Source organism: Taudactylus pleione, unplaced genomic scaffold (assembly GCF_031769625.1).
Source record: "Taudactylus pleione unplaced genomic scaffold, aTauple2 ptg000975l, whole genome shotgun sequence".
Lineage (NCBI taxonomy): Eukaryota > Metazoa > Chordata > Amphibia > Anura > Myobatrachidae > Taudactylus > Taudactylus pleione.
In genome coordinates this window covers 234,263-259,302 of record NW_028285376.1, presented here as the reverse complement: position 1 = coordinate 259,302, position 25,040 = coordinate 234,263, and the positions used below count along the sequence as shown (strand labels likewise).

At 40.4% G+C, this 25,040-nt stretch overlaps 1 protein-coding gene across 4 annotated transcripts in view; it reads right to left on the bottom strand.

Moving 5' to 3' along the window:
• Positions 1–25,040, bottom strand: part of SEPTIN8 (septin 8) — a 117,758-nt gene that overhangs the window by 33,701 nt on the left and 59,017 nt on the right. The window contains exons 4-10 of one of the 4 annotated variants that reach the window (XM_088460704.1): positions 21,635–21,821; positions 16,313–16,474; positions 15,156–15,252; positions 14,194–14,362; positions 13,730–13,862; positions 12,188–12,378; positions 644–5,423 (exon numbers count right to left, since the gene is read on the bottom strand). In XM_088460704.1, coding sequence (XP_088316830.1) covers positions 5,420–5,423; positions 12,188–12,378; positions 13,730–13,862; positions 14,194–14,362; positions 15,156–15,252; positions 16,313–16,474; positions 21,635–21,821 — 943 coding nt within the window. In that variant the 3' untranslated portion in view covers positions 644–5,419. Of the gene's footprint in view, positions 1–643; positions 5,424–12,183; positions 12,379–13,729; positions 13,863–14,193; positions 14,363–15,155; positions 15,253–16,312; positions 16,475–21,634; positions 21,822–25,040 lie in introns of those variants that run through there. The other 3 variants (XM_088460703.1, XM_088460702.1, XM_088460705.1) reach the window with 3 other exon arrangements.

Here is a 25,040-nt window from a genome sequence, read left to right as displayed (position 1 = left end):
AAACTAAATGGTTGTTTGAGAACAATTCAATTGTTGCTCCAATTAGACCCCCATTCGTATTTAAATGTGCCCAAGAGAACAGGGTTTAGCCGCGAAAGCAGCTAAAGCCTTCTGAAGTTCCTGTTTGGGTGCCCAAAAATGTACTTTGCACACAATTCTTCCCGCATCTCAAGTGGCTGCAAGAAGAAAGGTGTCCCCTCCGCAGCTTTAGGCGTCCATACAGGAAACAATTGAATTGCTCCGCCGGGTGCCTAGTTGTATAGACTCCCAGCAGGGGGCGCGCTAAACAACCAAATCAGCCCGTATAACTACTTACAACCTACATAGCAGTACATATTTGTTCTCTTCTAGCCGAATGCATTTCAGGGATTGTAATGAAAATATAAGTAACCATGGTAAAACTTATTTTCTTTCCCTTCTAATGGACATAAAAGCAGATGTTCACAACTTAAAAATTAAAGGGTTTGCCTGGGTAAAATGAGCCAATCCTAGCTGAATGAATGCAGCACCGTACCACGAAAATGGTCCTTGGAAATTAGCTCTGGTCTTGAAGGAATTAAACATGTTATGCCTTGTTGTAAAACCGCTTCTAGCAACGAACATCTAAATGAATTACAATGTAAATAAAACACAAAACACAATGTAAAATAAAAGTGGAATTTAATAAACAAAATACAAAGTGAAAAAAGGGCTAAAACCAATTAAAGAAAAAAAAAAATATATAAAATCAATGTCATAATGAACAGAAAGAAAATTCATTATGTACTTTCATACACGGTATTTAGTTTGGCCATATAAAGTTACAGTCATAGCATTATAATTCATAGTAATACAAGTTATTTAGAAAAAAAAAGTTACTTTATACAAAAAAAGGAATGATTTACACACCATAACATCAGTGACGGAATTAACCCATTGTAATAGAAGTACCATGTGCAGGAGACAGTACAGCAGATTCATCTCCCTGCATTAGGCATCTCACTGGTCACTGAAACAGATACTGACTAAACATTTTGTGTTTGAAGAACAATTTGGATTGTTAGGGGATTTTTGTTCTATTAAATAACTTTAGTTTGCAAAAACACATACTAGTATATGAAGACAGTCCAGTGTGTTTTACACTGTGTGCGCGCTATGATAGAATTCATTCTCTATTAATATGGACCTAATGAATACCTTATATTCCGCAAAGCTCACTTTTATTTTTATCTATATAAAGGGGGGGGGGGGGGAGCTGAAAGTTTGGGGTATTAGTCTAAAATGTAGAACTGGATAAACCGCAACATTCATTAAGCAGCCAACTCATTTACAGATCAGAATTCCTTCTACATTTTCAAATGCAACTTCTATGTTACATTAATCTTTCGGAGTAACTGATGCAACTGTGTAGTGAGAGCCTCTTATTAAATTATTTCATGTTTGGAGAGTCAGACAAGGATATCCAACAGACAGACTTGAGGCAATTACAGGAAATCTAGGCAATACTAAATTAAGTTATGTACATGTCAACTGAACACTAAAGCTGGATACACACTATCGGTGTGTGTAGTCAGCCGATGGGACGACACATTGCGCAGTCTGTACACATTGCGCGATCCGGTGTACAATGGCATGATGTCGTTCCATGCTGAATTTACCAGCATGGCGATGTTCAGCACAACAGAGGACGATTATCGGGTATACACACTAATATATTTCGTAAGATGGATCACATAGTGTGTACCCAGTTTAACTTACCTCCGATATTAAACCACTTCTCAGAGAACCATATTGAGCGCTGTAATTACATCCCGGACTTTATCAACTTAAACTTCTCTTTGATTCCTTGTAATTATTATAGAAATCCATATCTGACCAGTTATGTCTATTTGTAGCTGTATCTCACTGTGGCTTGATTAAGCTGGGTACACACTTGTAAATATCGCGTTTGAACGAAGAATGAGCAGATCAGCGCGTGTACACCCAATATGTATGAAAGAGGACATTCAGACATACCGGGCTGGCTGTTCAGCACAGCAGATGCAGATATATCTGTATGTCTAGCTGTGTGTACGGGTGACCCGCCGATCACCCATACACTGGCTGCATGGACCGCCGACATGGACATCATCCATGTAAGCGCATCCATTGCTTCTATTTTTTAAAGGAAAAAAAATAAATGCTTGTTGTGGTAAGTAAGCCCCCTCCCCCATGTGCTTTTCTAAATCCAATATAGAATCTCCTACTCTGATCCAGTGGGTCCTGCTCAATGGCTGTAATAATCACTGACATGGTCTTATGTAGCGTATCTCAAGCAAAAGTACATTTTAAGTATGGGCTGCAATAAGCCTTATTGTATTCATTTTCCATCCTTCTACTAAAATAAAGTAAATGTGTTTGTAATTTAATGAAAATTGGCAGCTTATGGTGAAAGCGGGTACATCTATGACCACTAGAGACATTGTAAATATATTTTAAATGAATAAATAATATAATATATATAAAATCCCCTGTGGCTGGCAAGTATGGTAGATATGCCTGACCGAGCATAGCTGGATCACTTGGACTGGCATATTTTTGGCCCGATTCAAAAGGTAGGCGCCAATGCCGTAGTAATAGTAATATGCAAATGCTAGTTTCAGCCTTCCCCTCGCATATTAGTGTGCACCACACAGTGCAAATTGACCAGTGGTTCCAAATGCTACCCCATTGGCGCACGACTGCGTCTGCCATAGACTTTTGTACTAGCCTATGGCTGGCACAGTGTCTCCTTCTGAACTCTGGCTAAACATGGCTTCTTGTAGTTGCTTTTGGGAATACTGCCACGAACATGCCCGCGGATGGGCATTTTTTTGCGTTCACCTCAGGCCACATCCCAGGAAAGACGATAGAAACAGCTAAGCAATACTACTACTTGCGAGACTATTGCGCACACAGCCGTACAACTGTGTGACACATGCACCATAGGGGATTTCAGGACTTTTTGTGCATGCGCAGTAGCAAATAATCGCCAAACTGTGCAAACATCGGTACAGTGTCCACCATTGAATTATGTATTTCGACTGTACTAGTGCGCAGACCTGATGGTGTTCATCGAGGATCACTATACAACTTTAAATTACACCTGCAACTGTTCACTAGTGAGCCTGCATTTCTGCCCCAAATGGCTGCCATTTACCTCAGGCAGAGATACTGGCTGCAATGGAGATGCTGTATTTCATATGGGCACAGCAGCTTGCTTTTTGGTATTATTACCTAACTGGTGAGTTACTAGGATTCCTTACAATGAGGTATAAATGAATAATATGCTTACTTTTAATACATTTGAAAAAGATGATAGATTAAAAAGAACTTCCTTAATATAAACCGGTAAATGTAATAGCCTGCACGTTGCACAGACGCTAAATTTAAAGTGGCAATATATTAAAGGCCAAAAAAAACCTAAAATTGACACTTTAAATCTAGTGGCTAAATTGCCAAAATCCCACAGCTGCTGGATACATTTGCTAAGGAAAGGCATAGTGAGGTTGTAGGTTCACCTGGATGCCTGAGGACTAGATATGTCATACAACTGACATTAGGGTGGCCTAGGGCCTGCCTGAGAGCATGATACATTGTGTTACAGGAACAACATGATTTATCTCAGCACAATGAATGTCTACTAACGACACATCATATATTATGTGCACAAATCTAATCCTCTCAAAAATAAGAGGTCAAGTGTTCACACTCTTAAAACTGAAACCATCAACTAATGTTAACTTATATCCCATATTCTAATTCCCTTCACCTCGTTTTAGGTGAATGCTCCCCCATGAAATGCCCTTTGTAGAGGGTAAATAAACAAATGAGGGAAAACAAAGTGTAGTTGTTTTCCTTGTACATATTTACATAGGAGTATATCATAAAATAATAGCAGTAAATAAAACATTGTCATCAAGAGAACTATATGCAAATACGTTCACAAACAACCTAAAATTACATTGGAGTGTAAACTGGGTTCCAAAAGTGAAATTATACAAATTGCTTAATTAAAATGATAACTAGGTACATACTTTTAGGTGACCTGCCCCACGGCAAAATCGGTAAAAAAAAAAACTCTTGAAATATGTAGATTATAAACCAATATATTTGTTGACCAAAAATATATATAAATTTAAAGTATATTTTGTACTACATGATTTTTATTCATAAGGAGCTTAAATATTAAACAAGTGACGTATTACATACCAAGAACAAAAAAAATAAGATATATATATATATATCTTAACCGTTCTCTACACATTAAATTTAGATATTAGAAAACATTTTAGCAGATTGTCATGTGTACTAGAATTCTTCAAAATACACTAAAGAGAAACAAAATTTTTTTTGGTTACATTAAGCTATTTCAAAGTTGCACTACAACCTAAGTGGTCAAACATTTGAGTTCTCCGCTTTAAAATGTCTGTGGCGGATGGCAGGTGCTGGCAGAAGGTCCAATCTCTGATTGCGGCTTCTGATTGGTCGTTCTGCTCACACTCCCTCGGCAGCATCATACAGTCCTATTTTTTGGCCAGAGCTTTGGTGACTCTGGAAAAATTACTGCATGGAGTAACTTCCAGGGCTCTAGTAAAGGGCTCCCTGGGTATAGGTGATCTTTCACCCTATAGGGGGAGCTAAACTTTACCTCCTTTAAAAAAAAAAGTCTACCAAAAGTTTTAAAAACAGCATAACATACTAAATAAGAAATGGATTAATGCAGATCACTGGCCTTTTCATGGCAAACAATTATATTTTAACATCAATGAACAACAATATTCACTATTTGAATATCTTTCAATGTGACATTTCACCAGAAATAGTCTGTTCCATTTATTTTCAAACTTATTTTTACTATTGCAATTAAGGAATAATAATTAAGGCTAGATGTGTTTTTTTTTGCTAAATTAATTAATATATAAAATATAGTTGGAAATAGGAAGACTTGAAACAGACCATTACTTATTGTGCATTATACTCCTGGTAAATTCAATAATACTGGAACTTCTGTATTAGTACTCAAGTGTTATCTTCATTCCAGACTTCATTTTCAAAACAGCAATAAAAAAGCAAATTCATTATCAATATTATCCCCATCAGTCAGTAACTAATATAGCAACATAACACGGCTGTCTCAGATACGTTATATGCACATATTAAATGCAATATTTGTAAGAACATTAAATATACATTTGGTATTGCATAGATCATTTGAAAGCTTCAAGCTTATAGAATGAATGAGACTGACATTATACCTGCACATATTAATATAACTGGTTATGTTGTAAACGTTGTAGTATCCAGGTTTTGCTTTGGTCCACTCACATAATGTTAGGAGAGAAGGATGGCATGGTGAGAATTCATGCAATTAAATGACATGAACCTGTAAGTCCCCTCTTGACATGTAAGTCTGTGCATCTTAACTGAAAAAAGAAAATAAAAATAAAATAAAGCGGATATATATATTTATAAAACAAAAATGTTCAACAGTTAACGTAAAACAAACTAAAATAGATCACTGCTAATTGGACATCTCTAGTGCAATCTGGTGTCGATAGGAGGTTCCTTGTCTCACTTATTGGTTTACAAGAGCGGTTATCTATAGCCTTACCCCAGGCTGCTCACCACACAATAACGCCCATTTCTGACTGTGCTTAAACGCAGCGTGCATATAGTTTCTGATGTCATGTGCATACGCACCCATTTTGGGCATGGGTATACATTTTGTTGGCAAGATGAAGGATTATGAAGAGTTGGTTGGATTGCTTGCAGAGTGCAGATTAGGCGTATGATGGTTCCTGCTTTTCCTGATTAATGACATCAGATAATGGAGCGGAGGGGGTGCATTTAGGGGGGCACAGCCCTTTTCTCCCTGCACAAGCACTTCTGAAGTGGCAGAGAACGGGCCTCATCCTATCATTTCAATGGGATACAGTTTGTACCTTTGGGAAAATGCATTTCTAGGTGCAGTTTTATCACAGAAAATTCCCATGAAGTAAAACTTTCCTAGCTCTCACAAGCTGAAAATATAGATGGTATAAATTAGGCAGATTATTAGGAGTGTGTGTGTGTCTCAGTGGTTACATGGAAGAAAAATATAAATGATAAATGTCACATATTGTGCGACAACCATTCCCCAATTTTACCATGTCTTTACCCTAACATGGTTTCTAGGATTGTTAATCAGAATATAACCTTACAGTTACGGCACGCGATGGAGCGTCTAACATTGCCTTCATCATTCTTGTCTGAATACTATGTACTACTTACAGCTGTTAGTTGTACACACTCATATAGGATTGCACTCAAAGTTGCCAAAGTAGCAGAGATTCAAACAAACTCATAAGGGTGGTGTCAGCTCCATTACTCCCATGGTGACACATAGCAAATAATGGTAACACTCAGAAAGCATTGCATGCAGCCTCTTCATTACCCCTATGTGACTGGTTACAGTAAGAAATACTCCTCCCCTGTCAGTATAGAAGTAACGGAGCAGAGAACGTTAGCGTGTGCGGAAAAAGGCAAGCAATGCAATGCTATACTACATTACTGATCACAGAACAAAAGGCAGAAATCAATGGCCATTGCAGAGATGTCAGACGTAAAACAGAAATAAATGATGTAATGGAGTCTAGAATTACACAGTTAAAAGGAATTTTCACTTCAGTTTTTTTTTTTTTATTCATGTAAAAATGGAATTCCCCTTTAAAAAGGAAACATTCTATTATCTGTGGGGATTCTATAAAATAGGTTGAGGAGAAAGTGAAAGTAATGTAACTCTATTAACACAAAGCAAATCATTAACCTCATTTAGTTATGAACAGGATGCAGGCGTGGTGCCATTTTATTTATATAGCAGATGGGGTTAAATGACCGCATTTTTGAAAATAATTTAAATCCACTTTCTGCTTCCTCAACATTTATTAAATGACCACAGCCGGTCAGGCCCATTACAGAGGGCTGAGCTGCAGAGCATTGTGCCTAATGTACATTCATCCATATGTTTGTTTATACCATTCGCTCTATACAGACAGACCATCCCTTCCCCCATTCACCACATGCACCTACATAGCTGTCAGCACTGTATTCAGATTGTAGAAGAGGAAGCAGCTTGTCTGTGGGCTCATGAATATTTTGAGAATCGTGCAGTCACAAGCAGCAGCGAACATCCGTGTTCTCACTAACTCACATGCACAAGGGACTTTTCTCAATAAGCATGTTACTCACGTCTAATGGTGCATACACACGGTCAGATTTAGCAGGACGATATAAACAATATCGTTTATATTGTCCATTTTTTCGCGCCTTCCAAACCCCAAACGACGGACAATGCGCGGGCTCGGATGGCCGACAACGGTAACGACCATTGCCCGTGCATAAAGTCCAACCTGGTCGATATCGACCAGGTTACTATAAGGACCCTTAGGGGTGGTGGTGGTGGTGTGCTGGATGATCTATATCGATCATCCAGTACATGCAGGACAATCAGACAACGATATCGTTATCTGATCTGACCGTGTGTATGCACCATTAGATAAAGCAGTGAGTTCTAATGGCACAGTACACACCACCAGTGTACCTATCCTCATATACACATCATAGGAAACTGCTGCTTAAGTATTACTTGATAAATAATACACGTGTGTTTGGTGTGACCGTGCTTAGGAGAGCAGCGTCTCTTACACTGTATAACCGCCGTCACCAAGGGATCGAGAACTTCCTGTACATTAGCGCTGACAACCTCAGATCTAGGTCAGCAGAGTAGGAGCAGCAGAAGATGGATGAAACCAATACTAGCCCTCTCAGGAACAGGAAGGAACTCACAGGTATTCCGCGCACAGAAATAGCCAGTCAGGAAATTGGGTGCAGAGTTTAAACCATGCAAATTCACCATTAACATTAATCTATGCAGGATAAACAAATACTTCCCACAATATGACCAGCATGAATTAAATGAACACAGGTGCATTCACAAGCGTATTGTTATGTATAACTTAACTGCGTTCTCCACTCAGTCATAGTCCTGTGGCCTTATACAGAGCACCATGGCCGAGTGACAAGTCTTATTACTGGGTTCAATATGTAAATATTTCCAATATAATCTTTAACAATGCAACATATTTAAATGCATGAAGAAAACACGTTGCACTAATTAGACGTCTGGTGATAATACATATCAGCCACCACTGAACCCCAGCGCTTACTATCCGATATATATTAGTTCTAGATAAAATGAATAGCCCTTTAAAACTATAAAAATATTAGTAGCAGATGATTATTACATTAACTGGTTATAGATTATGGCTGACTGCTTATCAAAGTACAGTAAGTGCGGCATATAGCCACATATTACTCGCGAGCACAACAGTTGCGCCTTATTCAGTTGAGCCCTTACACTGAAAACATTATTATAGCAAGAACTTAAGACTATTCCACTTCTTAACAAAACAAGTAACAATTATTTTGCCGGGTAAGTTGTACCTTTAGTAATAAAGCCAAGAATCACTAGTGGATTCTCAGACTCCTGTTTCCCTGGTGGAGTTATAATATAAGAATAATATTGATATTGAGTGCGCGATAAAATCAGGGGTGCAGCAAGGATGAAAACACAATAGAGTAAACACCCACTACTCAACAAATCATGCACAAAAAAAGGTGTGGTTCCCCTCCTAGCGCTCCCCTAACACCACATGCACATAGGTGATAAGGCACAAAAAAGGATAAATCACCATAAATCAATTCCACTGGTTATGGGAAAATGTAACCATGTAGATGGATCTTGCAACCTTATATTATGTATAAAGTATGAGTGTTCCTTATCCTCCAATGTTTTCAAACGTTGGTCACAACAGGTCTCACATATGGGGATATAAAAGGAATATAGACATAGTGTAGATCCAAATACAACATAATATATTTAATAATAAGTAGCACTCACAAATTACAGATAAAATGTAAGCATAATAGCATCCATTCAACATGACACAGCAGCAGCATGTACGTAATCTTCCTCCTTGGATTCCTTAGATGATATAAGGAGGGCAATAATACCTGCTCCGGATGCAGTCTAATGCCCAAAGGTAAATCAGGTACAGCCAGACCTCTGTCCGTGATGGATGTCGTCCTTAGAGCCTACGCTTAACGCGTTTCAGACCTCTTGGTCCTTCATCAGAAGCGTGTTTAAGGCTCAATAATTGTTTAATATATATAACCCTCCTAATTGTAATGCCATGGTGCTTCAATTACCGCTAATCGGCACTGATTAGTTTAGCACACGCGCAGTCACATTCATATTCCGGAAACAAGATGGCTGTGCGTTCCACTTGCCAGGAAACGGTCATATCATGCGTTCCACAGCCTCCGTGAATCCGGAAGTAGTGGTTTTGTTATGTTCATATCCCGGAGACAAGATGGCTGTGCGTTTCACTCAACAGGAAATGGCCATATTATGTATTCCACAGCCTCCATGAATCCAGGAATCACAATTCTATTATATTTCAAAGGCCATCTAGAGTCTATTTATCTAGTTCTTCAAACATAGATCGAATACATATATTTCATAACCAGGAATACTGCACATCAAGCCACTTAGGCAAAATAACCTGTATGCCTAAAACATTTTTTATATGGCATACCTGTGAGTTATGACATTGTTTAAAATGTTTAGAGACTATATGGGTCTCTAATCCCTTACGGATATTATAGATATGTTCTGACCATCTAGTTTTTAAATTTCTACTCGTTTTGCCCACATAAAATAAGCCACATGAACATTCCAAGATATATATTGCATTTTTAGAATGGCATGTGACAAATTCATTGATAAAATATTTTGCACCATTTACTGTAACGTTTTAAAGTGAAAGGTTACTCTGAGGAACTTCTAGATAAAGCAAGAGTTAAAGTAGAAGCGACCCAGAGAGCAGATCTAATCAAAGAAAAAGTAAAGGATAATCCAAAAGAGAATTTTCAATGGTCTTTTGTTACACAGTATAATTCCGCTTATAAAGAAATTGAAAAAGTTATAAAAAAACATTGGAATATACTTAAACAAGACCCTATTATTGGTGATAAAATACCAGAGAGACCGAAATTTATATATAGAAAGGCTCCATCCTTGAAGGACAAACTGGTTAAAAGTAGTATAGAAACGGAGTTAAGACAAAGTATAAGCACTAAGGGCTTCCATCGCTGTGGAAGCTGTTTGATGTGCAAAACAGTAAAATCAAACACAAAAAAAGTTAGAGTTTACAGTAAATGGTGCAAAATATTTTATCAATGAATTTGTCACATGCCATTCTAAAAATGCAATATATATCTTGGAATGTTCATGTGGCTTATTTTATGTGGGCAAAACGAGTAGAAATTTAAAAACTAGATGGTCAGAACATATCTATAATATCCGTAAGGGATTAGAGACCCATATAGTCTCTAAACATTTTAAACAATGTCATAACTCACAGGTATGCCATATAAAAAATGTTTTAGGCATACAGGTTATTTTGCCTAAGTGGCGTACTAGAGACTTAGACAAACGGTTGTCTCAATCTGAAATGAAATGGATCCATCAATTAAAAACCCTTGTACCCAGGGGATTAAATGGGGACTTCGAATTGAAGTGTTTTTTAAATTGATGATATTAATCTGCCATCCTACTTGTTTATCTATGCTGCTATATTTGTTTTTAATTTTTGTATTTATTTTTCCCTTTTTCCCATCCATATATGAGCATTATTAATGGACCCATTGATACTTTTCTGATGGGACTGATGAATAAGGACATTTTTAATTTATATATGTATTGTTATTCTGATCATGAAATGTGGATACCCATGAAGATTTTTTATCTACCAATTTTCGAATGCTTGATGTGCAGTATTCCTGGTTATGAAATATATGTATTCGATCTATGTTTGAAGAACTAGATAAATAGACTCTAGATGGCCTTTGAAATATAATAGAATTGTGATTCCTGGATTCATGGAGGCTGTGGAATACATAATATGGCCATTTCCTGTTGAGTGAAACGCACAGCCATCTTGTCTCCGGGATATGAACATAACAAAACCACTACTTCCGGATTCACGGAGGCTGTGGAACGCATGATATGACCGCTTCCTGGCAAGTGGAACGCACAGCCATCTTGTTTCCGGAATATGAATGTGACTGCGCGTGTGCTAAACTAATCAGTGCCGATTAGCGGTAATTGAAGCACCATGGCATTACAATTAGGAGGGTTATATATATTAAACAATTATTGAGCCTTAAACACGCTTCTGATGAAGGACCAAGAGGTCTGAAACGCGTTAAGAGTAGGCTCTAAGGACGACATCCATCACGGACAGAGGTCTGGCTGTACCTGATTTACCTTTGGGCATTAGACTGCATCCGGAGCAGGTATTATTGCCCTCCTTATATCATCTAAGGAATCCAAGGAGGAAGATTACGTACATGCTGCTGCTGTGTCATGTTGAATGGATGCTATTATGCTTACATTTTATCTGTAATTTGTGAGTGCTACTTATTATTAAATATATTATGTTGTATTTGGATCTACACTATGTCTATATTCCTTTTATATCCCCATATGTGAGACCTGTTGTGACCAACGTTTGAAAACATTGGAGGATAAGGAACACTCATACGTTATACATAATATAAGGTTGCAAGATCCATCTACATGGTTACATTTTCCCATAACCAGTGGAATTGATTTATGGTGATTTATCCTTTTTTGTGCCTTATCACCTATGTGCATGTGGTGTTAGGGGAACGCTAGGAGGGGAACCACACCTTTTTTGTCCCTGGTGGAGGTGTCAGCATAGTCCTCGGTCTGCACTATTCTGTCAAAGTCTGTTTCAGCTGACTGTTATAAGTGACCATGACTGAGATTTAGCAAGCCTTCTGAAAAGGTGACGTTGTTGCCCATAGCAACCAGATTCTAGCTATCATTTTCTACAGTCTACTAGATAACTTATAGCTAGAATCTACAGCCGACACTTCCACTTTGTAGGAGGTTTGATAAATCTTGCTGCATACATCACAATGCAGTAAGGAGAAGGTGGAGCCAGCATAACACCATGGTTGGAAGTCTGATGCAGATTTGCCCTTTACCCAGTGATTGCTATGTAAAGTATTAGAAATCAGTGATTCCACACACACACACGACAGGCCGATTACCACTTACTTTTTCCTGTCCTTATCCTTCTTTAAGGGCTGCTGGGAAGTTGCTTGGAATGACTGTGACTGAAAGGACTCCACCGCCATTTTCCGTCTGCTGAAGGCGTTCAGATCTTCTTCCAACTCCTTCCTCTTTTCTTCCAGCTTTCTGTTCTCATCCTGGTGCATCCTCTTCAGATGTGCAAACTTCTCCTGCAGCTGTAACATATAGGTTATGTCATTAAAAAAAAAAAAAAAAACACAGTAGTTGTCTTGTATAGATTTTAGATGTATGTGCTGTATTTGATTTTCTCCCAATAATCGCAGCATCTGGAGACCTGTGTAACTGTTGCAGGTTTGTTAAAAATGTAATAAACAAAATGAAGACTGAGGAAATTGGGAAAAACATTATTCCCAGGTTCATATGCATCAGAATAAAAGAAAATGCCTACAAAACGTTACACCGCTGGCACCTCGCACCATCTAGATTGCAGAGAGATGTTCTCCCGGATGTTTAGAGACAGCACAGTCAGCCATATCTGGTGGCACTGCCCAGCTGGAGGAATATCACCTGTCTATTGTCCACCCACTCCTCAGTAAACATCAGAACAAACCGGTTCATTACCTAGTACAAACGACCACCCCCCCCAGATTGCTGTAGATTGGCATCAACCATCTACTCCCTCCACGCAAGAGATTTTGAATAGAGCCCGGCATGTATATCAAATGGAGTTCTTAACTATTATATTAATGTGTCTTCTCTGCTGTCCTGTGTCTCATCTATCACACTAATCAGGTCACCAGTGTTCAAGGTTTTACATTTCTGATTCATTAACAATCTGTGGTTAATTTTCCTCTTCTGTGTCCACGTTTCCTGAACCAGCCCTGCACACACAATACCTGCAGTCACAAGCAAGTGGTATATAGAAGAGACAAAAGCTTGTGAGATCCTATAGATCTGAGGAGCAAGGCAATTCCGAGTTAATCCTAGGCTTGATACACTACATACAGTGACTTTTCTATGTACAGATCATCTGTGTCCTTATACATCTTTGCTGCAATTGCACCAGGTCCCGCGAGACTCTGCTAGTGCCGGGCATCTTTTTTGCGTCCTCTCTTGTTAAAAATACGTCTAAGTCGCAATGCGATGTAACTAGGACGCACCAGCAGACTGCTGATTAAATTCACATGCAACACTTGTATATCTGTGTGCGACTGAGTCTCTGAATCTGTATACGAAGTGCTACAATCTAGCTGCGGCAGCTTTTTTCATTCCATGTTCCTTTGTGCTTCATATAACGATTCAGTCGGACACAGATATACAAGTGTCACATATCAAAGTAATCAGCACAGTCTCCTGGTGCATCCTAGTTGCATGGCATGGCAATAAAAGATGCCCGATGCTAGCAGAGTTGCGCTGTGTGGCGTATGGAGGCTAGATGTATGAGGACACATCTGTATAACGTGTGTCATATTACATGCTTTAAGAGAAAGGGCTGCTATGAAGGAAATCGCTGAAGAAAGCGTGCCCACTGTTGCATGTGTGGTGATCACTAAGAACATGACTGACCTCACGCTCCTTCTCCTTCAGCTCGGCCTCTGTCTCCTTAACCCTATTTACGAACATTTGCCGCATCTCCTCCTCTTTCTGGTGCAGGTCCTCTAGGAACTCTTTCCTTTTAGCTTCATAGGTCTCCTGGAGACTGAATACCAGAAACAGCAATGGTTAACTGAATTTGTATCTGTACAGCTTCAAGCAAAGTCCTTCTCTGACAATACATAAAGTAATCAGACATTTCCTATACAGTTCTTGCACTTGGTCACAACAAGCCAATTTCATTTAGCTACACAAGAAGAGATGGATGCGGAGACCAATTACTACACTAAAGTTATTATTATTTACATTAAGTTATGTTACTGCAGAACCTCTCAGGCAGCCGTTAGCACATAGCTGTGTAGGTAGTGTACATGTTAAAAGCAGAATACTTTATATTAAACTGCTGCCAATAATATTGAGACATTCCCCAGATCTACCTGAATGGCTGGTTGTCGGGATCTGTGTCTTTGAAACCCATCTCTTCAAGCTTGCAGCGTCTGTATAGCTCATAATGGCGTGTGTGCGTCTGCTCTCTCAGATCTTCCATGTTAACCCGGATCAGCATTTCCCTCAGTTTTACAAAGTCACAGTGGCTCTCATTTTCAACTGTGGATGAACAGAGAAATATAGGATATTAATGTGCTAAGCAATATACCTCAACTCATAGATGCAATTATATTTTACTAGAATCTTTCAACATGCTATATGTGGGAAGTGCACAGAAGCCTAAAGCTTTAGGGGCATATGTATTAAAGCTTGATGTGAGATAAATTTGAGATATATATGACCAACCAATCAGTTTGTAACTTACATTTTGCAGGCGGTGTTTAAAAAATGATAGTTAGGAGCTGATTGGTTGGTGAGATTATATATATATATATATATATATATAATCACAATTTTATCTCACATCAAGCTTTGATACATATGCCCCTTAGAGGGGCAACTGGTTTGAGGTCTCCATTGTAATAGAAATGTGCTATAGAATAGCAGATAACACAATGTTAGATATGAATGTATTCCTTGGGTTTTAACTAAAGTCACTCTACTTTGGTTTGTGGGTTGTATTTATAATAAGGAGTATTTCCATCAGACTCATCAACTTTCTAATAAAGCTGCACTGAAAAATTTCGCCTAATCCATTTTTTTAAAATAAATACATTTTTCTGGTTTCCACTTCCTAAATAAATGTTAGAAGTTATCATTCAAACAAAATGCTCTCATTATCACATGTCACATATAGAATGGTGTGTCGTAAGGGATAATATAAGGTGTGCCTACATGACTAATGCACATAGTAAGGCTTACATACAGTATGGTTAGTGATGCATCATGGCACATTGCAGTGGAAACAACACACCAATAAATATGAGCGTTTTTCATGATATTGGTAACATACCTTGGACAACTCCCCATGGGTACTGTCTGGCTCTCACCAGTTTATTTCCAACTTTTACCTCCTCTGTGCTTCCAACTACTGCAAATGGGAGATGAGCCTATTATAAAAAACAAAACAAAGTACACATCACCAGAGCTAATTTGGATGCCATCAACCCAAGACAGGCAACATTCATTTTCCACCTGCAGGTTAGTGCTTTTATTGTATATTCTCATCTGCATTTTTCCCAAAAACATTGCTTTGTTGTTTTTGTCTTCCATACAAAAGTATTGCAGTCATTGTTTTGTTTTATTTACCAATGTTCTGGATACAAGTGGAGCAAGAAAAATAGAGCGGTCTGATAATCGTAAAACAATAGGGTGATTATCCTAAATGTCCTTCACCAAATTGTTTACATGAAACCTTTGACACAACAGAACATTATAAAAGGATACAATTGTAGTAGTGACTAAAATAACAATGTAGTACACAGTATGTGTAAATCAGGAATTATATAAACAATTTCAAACTAGAGCACTAGAGGGCAATAGAGAGCTACAAAGCACCACTAACAAGTGCTATAGAGCATATGTGCTTTACTTATGGGAAGGAGATACAATAAAATCCAAAATATATACAGACAGATTTACTGAAAGCAAAATATAAATACAATTTGGAAGGCACAATGGAAATAGATATATACATATTAAAAAAGATGATTTATCCAAACATCTCCACGTGAAAACTTACTCTAACCTGGTTACAGATTTAGGATGGTTAAGTTAAAAAAAAAAAAAAAAAAAAAGGAGCTTGCTATAAGAAGAGTTGAATATAAAAGGAAGCGGATGGTAATAGAGAAGTTGTATGCATTACATATGTGAAAATGCATTGCACATACATGTACCTACACATCCCCCACCCTAAGGACATTATAAGACCTGATTTTCAGGTGGGAGGAAATAAAAAAAAAAACCAAAAACAAATAAAGAAAAAGTAACTTTGTAACTGGAACACACACCACAGATCCCTAGCCATGAAATTAGCCTAAAGGAGAATGCACCTTTTTGCATGTTGATTATTGTTACAAGGGCTGTTTCATATTGAATCAGCTTTCATTTACAGTTTGGCATCTCTTTAGATTGATATTCATCACTGCAGAACTTTTTCCTTGAACTTACATTCATAACAGAGTTGATCTCGGCCACAGCATCGTCATCGGTCGGGAACTGGTAGATCTGGACACCATTGCTGACCAGTTCACTCATGATCTTGATTTTGAACTTGTGGAGCTCACTTTTAGAAATGGTGTCAGCTTTAGCGATGATTGGAATGATATTCACCTGGGGAACACAAGAATGGTAGAATGCTCTATTTATACACCACATGAGGAAATCCATGTATCACCAAAACTTGTTCTCTTGACAAGACTGTGAAAGCAGCTAGCTTAGAACATTGAGAACATTTGCTGCCCTGACTTATGAAGTAGTCATGCAAGATCTGAATGTGTGAATTCTGAGCTGATCTGCTGGTCTATTTGTAAGGCTCCACAAACCACATTGTCACACATCGCAGACATAAATAGAGCCAGTACTTACGGAGGTGCATACATGTGAGAGGGAAGAGGGGACCCTGCCCATGAGAGATTACAGACTGTCATCACACGGTTCATGAACACTACGCTAAATCCTGGCCAGAGGTAACAACCACCTACATACCACACATTGACAGGTCCAAGTTTGGGTGTCAGGAAGCAGAGCTATTTTAAAACCGATTACTTCCTGAAAGTGAAGCCTAAAAGAAGAACTGGTTGCAAATTAAATGTTTTAGTTCATCATAAAAAGGCTGAATTTCACACTAATGCCAGCACAGAAGAAAAGAATTCAGAATACAAGCGTTTGGGTTCATCTTTTTTCTAAGGACCAATGATAAATCTACACTTCAGAGAATTATAAAGTGCTGCACTTCAGTGTTTGAGTATCCCAATAAAAAGCAATTTTCACAACCAAGAGGTTATGGATAAGCCAGCAGTTCCCCTTTCCTACAACATAGGTACAATCCCTGTAAATACTCATCTAGGTCTACATAGTCCTTTGCAGAAGTATTCAGTTACCTGGCTTCACCTACATAAAAGGAGAGCTACCATTGGGCGGAATACCTATGCAAGCATCGCTTTTTTTTTTGCTTTAACTTTATCAAGTTCAACATGTTTTGGGAGCAGGTCCGTTACATGGTCTTTTGTTGTGCAGTTATAATAAAGACATTTTTATTTTCTACTTCTATCCTTTTCTGAGATCTACAAGTGCCTGTTTGGGGGCCTTAAGGCGGGAGGTAACCATACATCAGAGATTGATTGCAGCAATCGTGCAATTTGCAATCGATTGTATATAAAAATCTTTCCCTTTTTCAATCGATTGAAGATTGCAGAATTGCCACAATCGATTGAAAAAGGGAAAGATTTTTATACACAATCGATTGCAAAGTGCATGATTGCTGCAATCAATCGCTGATGTATGGGGGCCTTAACATGGCAACCTGCTGCAGGGCTGTGAGAAAGCATTGCACATACGTGTACACACAGGGCTGTGAGAAAGCATTGCACATACGTGTACACACAGGGCAGTGAGAAAGCATTGCACATACGTGTACACACAGGGCAGTGAGAAAGCATTGCACATACGTGTACACACAGGGCAGTGAGAAAGCATTGCGCATACGTGTACACACAGGGCAGTGAGAAAGCATTGCGCATACGTGTACACACAGGGCAGTTAGAAAGCATTGCGCATACGTGTACACACAGGGCAGTGAGAAAGCATTGCGCATACGTGTACACACAGGGCAGTGAGAAAGCATTGTGCATGCGTGTACACACAGGGCAGTGAGAAAGCATTGCGCATACGTGTAAACGCAGGGCAGTGAGAAAGCATTGCATACGTGTACACACAGGGCAGTGAGAAAGCATTGCATACGTGTACACACAGGGCAGTGAGAAAGCATTGCATACGTGTACACACAGGGCAGTGAGAAAGCATTGCATACGTGTACACACAGGGCAGTGAGAAAGCATTGCATACGTGTACACACAGGGCAGTGAGAAAGCATTGCATACGTGTAGACACAGGGCAGTGAGAAAGCATTGCATACGTGTAGACACAGGGCAGTGAGAGAGGATACGTCAGGACCCCTCCCGTAGCATATAAACCATTAGGGTGTATATTTTATATGAAGTCAAGGACATGTATTTGCAAAAACTCTTATTCGATATTTGTGTCCTTATTGCAGAAGTTAGAGGATTCTCATTTTATTTTTAAAGAAGACAGCGGATGCTTGTATTTAACAGCATTTTCTTTGTACTATTATTTTGTAATGGAGTCTGTATTTAATTGTATTTTGATAGGAAGTTACACTTTCCCATTCACTGATAACAGTCTAGGCACATCATGGCAATATTATATTGTGTACATACTGACCCTGTCACAGACATCTCCTGGCATAGACCAAGTGCATATGTTACAACTGTCTCCTGGAGTAAAGGTGATACATAACCGGAGATGTGCCTGGCTCAGTATACACATAGAATTCCATTATTGATTTATTTTTCTGGACAAATCTTATTCCTGAGCTGCTGATGTCAAATGAGTCAAAGTGTACATGAACCCCAAATATATGATCATAGGGGGTCATGTTCCTTTGTGCCACATACGTGCCTTTAAATTATTAGTTATTTACAGTCTGAAATGCCAGAGACCAAACATGTGGCTGGGAGGCGATCTTATGGAACAATGAGGATCTGTGTGGCATGTGGTGGAGTTCTGGAGCAAGCGAGGGGCATTTTGGGACGGTAATGTGGGGGTTCCTTGGTTGCATTCAGACTAATTTCTTTCTTGAAATTAAGGGTAATATGTGGAGGTTCGGAAGGTTGGAGGACCCTGGAAAATAGGTCAAGTTGTCCATATAGTGTCTACAAAGTCTGCTGTACCCAAACCAGTGCATCGGTCACACATTTTATACCGGTGATGTTTGTACACAGCAACTGGTTATACCGGTGAGGTTTGTACACAGCAACTGGTTATACCGGAGAGGTTTGTACACAGCAACTGGTTATACCGGTGATGTTTGTACACAGCAACTGGTTAAACAATTAAACACAGGTGGGAAGCTTAGTGTATTACAGCGCAGATCCTGTGAGCTAAGTTGGCATTTAGTCATGATATCCGTTTTACCATCAATTCACAAACATTCACTCTGAGTACATATGGGTATTGGTAGACTTTAATAGGAAGTGTTTCCCAAGTGTAGTAATGAATCCCCCTCCCATTCAAACTTATGTTCACGTTACAACGGTAATAAATGATTTTACTAGTGTTCAGGTCAATTCTCTAATTCAGTTGTCTATTGAAATTGCATAAAAAATAGAGGTGGCAGGAGCGGAACACTACAAGCATGTCGGCAGCATTTCATTGTATTCTGTGTAATCACGTGTTAGATCTGCCAATGACTAAAGTGAGGAGTAGGAGGATATATTCATAGGAGGAGTGCAATGTGTAGGAGCAGATGCCCAACTGCTATGTAAGCGCTGCAGTGTTCCTCCAGCCATTCCTCTATAATAAAAGGTTACTGTTACATGAAGCCCATCTGTTTATTTTATGCATGCTTCTCCTAACCCACCTCCAGCTTGTTCTAGCACTCACTATGACCTCTCCCCAGACCTCACACACTATGAACACTGTAATGAAGCTTTAGGCAGTGAATTTGGTTGTTGGTAAATGACCACTCCCCAACATGCTTGGGAAGATGCATATAATCAAAGCTTTCATCAAGCCGTCACTTTCTTCTAACACATGCAGAGCCGGATGAAAAAGATGCAGCGCTCTGCAGTCTCCCCACTGAGTAGCTTTTAGCCTTCCAGATTAATTAAAGGAGCAGAGAGATTAGGGACAGACGCATGTAATAAGCAACATTCACATTAAAGGGCCCACACTGCGGCAGATACAACATCTGAGCGAATAAGGGTCAATCAGAGGTGGTCTCAAATTCCTTAAGGAAAACAAGCTGAGGGAGGCGTCATAAGCGGCTACCCAATGGCGGTACTCAGACCTGCATCTGCACTGCCACTTCTGAGAACGCCACACATGCAGGTCAGCCAGACAAGCACAAGCCCTGGGGTGTACAACTGCAGGCACATAAACAGGACTTCTACATTACCAATGTACAATTTAATAATAAAAAAAAATAAAAATCTACCTCTCTATCTATAATCTATATATATATTTTTTTTTATTTCTCCATGGTGAAAGTGCGCCGGTGCCCTCCATTGCCCTGGCAACGCCAGGGAACTATACGACAGATACGTGGGTGGCGGCAATGATAGCCTGACAAATTTAAGTAAATTCATGAAACGTTGATTCATACAAAGAGGCTAATCTTTTATTATCTACAAGCCGCTACGAATGCCGCCACTCACGTACCTGTTTATATATTAATTATGCATTTTATATTGTGTATTTTTTTTATGAAACTTGCATGTTTTTAAAATAAAATAAAAAAATAATCTGAAATTTTACTTTTGCTAAAGAAATTATATTCAAATGAAAGGTCCTATGAGGTGGCCTGGGTTAGATTGTACTAGTATCTGTATACATAAAAGTGGCTTAGTCTAGTTGTGTCCTCATACATCTAGCCTCAATACGCCTCGCAGTGCGACTTGAGAGGCGTGATCAAGCGGCCAGGTCACGTGCTACTCCGCTAGTGTCAGGAGTTTTTTCTTTTTGCCAAAAATGTGTCTAAAGTCACAATGTGATGAGACTAGGACGCACCAGGAGACTGTGCTGATTAATTTGATATGTGACACTTGTATATCTGTGTGCAACAAAGTCTGTATATGAAGCACAACGGAACTTGGTGGGGAAAAAAGCTGCAGCTGCATTGTAGCACTTCGTATATAGATTCAGACTCAGGCGCGCACACACAGATATACAATTTTCTGCAAAAAGAAGATGCCTGGTGCTAGCAAAGTCTGACAGGATCAAGCGGCGCGCCGAGAGGGGCTGACTTTATAGCAAGACTGCAGCAAAGATGTAGATATATAACAAACACACGTTCCAGGACACCAGGAATTAAAATAAATCCTACAAATGTAAAATATTTGGTCATATAGAGCTCATCCCATGTATGTAATATGTGTCACTGTTTAGTTTTAAACAAAACTAGATTTTTTTTTGGTTATCCTGTAGGTGTAATTTTTAAGAGCAGTAGGTTACAACATGGAAGACAATGTTATTACTTATAACAATTAGCATCAGGACACTCCTAACATGAAGACGCCAAGTAAAGTTTATTTTAGAAATCCATCCCTGGAGTGCGGACATTATGATACACTGTGACTGGGGCAGAGGACAATGTCCAGACTGTGCTTGGGAAGAATTCCTCTTGTACAACCAACTCATTAACACCATCATAAGGACTTTAATTACCCAAGCAGGAAGTGTGCCTTATATTACCTTACTATCCAGCTTCTTCATAGTAACCAGATCCAGGGATTTCAGGGAGTGACCTGTCGGCGTGATGAAGTATAGACAGACGTGTATCCTGGAGTCATGGAAGTTGAATAGGGAACGTCGGATTTTTAGCTCTTCTTGTAGATAATTCTCAAACTGAGTATCAATATATTCAACGACTGACCTGTAACTGCACAAAGATACCATGTAAAGCTGTGGTTATTATATCACACACACACAAATGTTACTGCACTCCCCAATATATAATATATTTTCAATGAAACTTAGTTTTAAGTCAAAAAAAGAAAAATTGGAACCGTAACAATTAGCAATATAATAACCATTTCAAGACTATTTGGCACATCATATGTTTAAATAACCATAAATCTTAAAGAGGTGGCATGGGTCAGCTTGCACTAACCCAGGGATGGGGAACCTCAGGCCTGGAATCATTTGGTCTGGCCTTCGGAGCTTTTTTCTACTAGCCTCATCTGGCTAAGTGTGCCTAGAATGGCACCCTGCAGCCAGAATCTATGCAGCAGTGCCACATGGAGTGTCCTTAGGACGCTTCAGACGGTCACACTGCTGCCCTTACAGCTCCCCGGAGCATCCTCAGGATGCTGTTGGCATTGCTGTAATCACCGGCGATTGTGGCCCCACCCCCATGTGACATCACGTGGAGGGGGGCGTAGCCTACCCCTGGGCTCGCATATAATGTTAAATATATCAAAATGGCCCTCGGCAGAAAAAAGGTTCCCCACCCCTGTACCAAACAATGCCCCTGCTGTGTACTATTCACAAGCACTGAATAGCAGTAGTCCTCCAGAGGCACTGATCATGACAAGTGCAGGGCCAGGCTGCAGACTTGTGACTTCGGCCAAGTTTGTGCTTTGAAGGCAGATATCAGTAAAAGATAAAAGCCGTACAGAACAGCATACAGTATCTGTAGCATTTGGCCTCTTGATATGGGTCAATAGATGGACAGGGGAATATGCATGTGATAAAAGGTGAGCGTAGGCAGTAAAACAAAGGGGTAAACAGACGCACACAAAGAATGTCGGTGACCCACAAAATGCCTGAAGCCAGAGATGAAATACACATATTAGGCATGCTGACTGAGCAGAGGCAACACACTGATAATTCACCATCATCTTAACGACTGAGTTCATGGCTGATACACGGTGCGATAGTGATGCAATGAGTCACTGGAAGGACACCTAGAAAATCTTGATATTGAAAAATATGAGATATGGTAAGAACTTACCTTTGTTATCTCTATTTCTACGAAGTCCATAGGGTTCTACAGGATACCTTGGGGTATAGGTGATGAAGTCAGGCATCGGGCACCATAGGGTTAAGTTTTCAGCCTCCCAGGATGCACTAGGGTCCCCCTCCTATACCCCACCCCTGAGCCAAGGCATCTCAGTTACGTACCAAGCCATAGGCCGGAGGAGGAGAAGGAAGAGAGAGAAAAAAGATCTGGACACACACAAGAATCACATTCTCACCAGAGGTAGACGGAAAAACCGGTAACCAGAATAAAGCCCATCTGCAGCACAGGTGCACCAGGGCGGGAGTCCTGTGGAACCCTATGGACTTCGCAGAAATAGAGATAACAAAGGTAAGTTCTTACCATATCTCATATTTTCTACACCAGGGTCCATAGGGTATCCACAGGATACCTTGGGGATGTCCCAAAGCAGTATCCTTCAATGGTGGAGACGCTCCTGTGCTGAAAGGAGAATCCGCCGCCCGAAGGAAGCATCCTGAGAGGCAAAGGTGTCAAACGCGTAATACCTCACAAAAGGTATGGACAGAGGACCACGTGGCCGCCTTGCAGATCTGGACTGCAGAGGCACCATGTCGAGCTGCCCACGAAGGACCCACAGACCTAGTGGAATGAGCCCTCCCAGAGGATGGAACCAGCAGGCCTTCATGATGATAAGCTTCTGAAATTGCCATACGGATCCAACCTGCCAAAGTTTTGAAGCAGGCCAACCCTTTTTACAGAAGCCATAGAGGACAAACAAGGCGTCCGACTTCCTAAACGAAGAAGTGCGGTCAACATAAATCCTTAAGGGCCGCAGAATGTCCAAAGTGGCCTCACCCACTGAAAGGTCAGGTGAGTTAAAAGCCGGCACAACGATTTCCTCGTTGATATGAAAACGGGAAACAACTTTGGGAAGAAAATCAGGACGAGTGCGCAGCACCGCCCTGTTCCCATGAAAAATCAAGAAAGGGGGTCTACAAGAGAGCCCCTAAATCAGAAACGCGTCTGGCCGAAGTGATGGCCAGAAAGAAAATTGTTTTAGCTGTCAGCCATTTAAGATCCACTGAGCCCAGTGGTTCAAAAGGCAGTCCCTGGAGAGCTCTCAGGACCACAGCTAAATCCCAAGGGCCACCGGTGGAACAAATGGCGGCTGAATTCGAAGAACACCTTGCATAAAGGTGCGCACATCAGGGATTGTAGCAATCCTACGATGGACTCAGACAGACAGGGCAGATACCTGCACCTTCAAAGAAGCAAGGCGAAGCCCATGGTCTAGTCCCGCCTGTAGGAAGGCTAGCACTCTAGACAGACGGAACTCCCGAGGTGCATAACCTCTCGGTTGACACCATTGGAAGAACATATGCCACACACGATGGTATATTCTTGCAGAAGACGGTTTCCGAGCTCTTAGCATAGTGCGTACTACAGAACTGGAAAACCCCCTGGACCTTAACATGGCCGTCTCAACAGCCACGCCGTCAAAGACAGCCGAGTCAGGTCCGGGTGAAGACAAGGACCCTGCGGCAGTAGGTCTGGTTGTAGTGGCAACCGCAGAGGAATGTCCATGGACAGACCCTGAAGGTCTGAGAACCAGTGCTGTCTGGGCCACGCGGGAGCTATCAACAGGAGCGTCCCTCCTTTCTGTTTGAATTTCCGGATTACCCATGGAAGAAGGGAAAAGGAGGAAAGAGATAAGCAAACCGGAACGTCCACTGGACGAACAGAGCATCCACCAGAGACGCCTTTTCGTCTCTTGTGTGAGACCCGTACACCGGCAACTTGTTGTTGTGCCGTGACGCCATGAGGTCGATCTCTGGAAGACCCCACCTGTCCACCAGAAGTTGAAAGACGTCCTGGTGCAGAGACCATTCCCACGGATGAACGTCCTGGCGACTGAGAAAGTCGGTCTCCCAGTTGAGGACTCCCGGGATGAATACTGCTGATATGGCCGGGAGATTGCGCTCCACCCAGATCAGGACGAGTGCCGCCCGACTTCGGGTTCCTCCTTGCCGATTTATGTAGGCCACGGTGGTGGCGTTGTCCAACTGGACCTGCATGGGATGACCTTGGAGAACCCGATGTGCCTGCTGGAGAGCATTGAAAACGTTGCGGAGTTCCAAGATGTTTATTGGAAGCTCC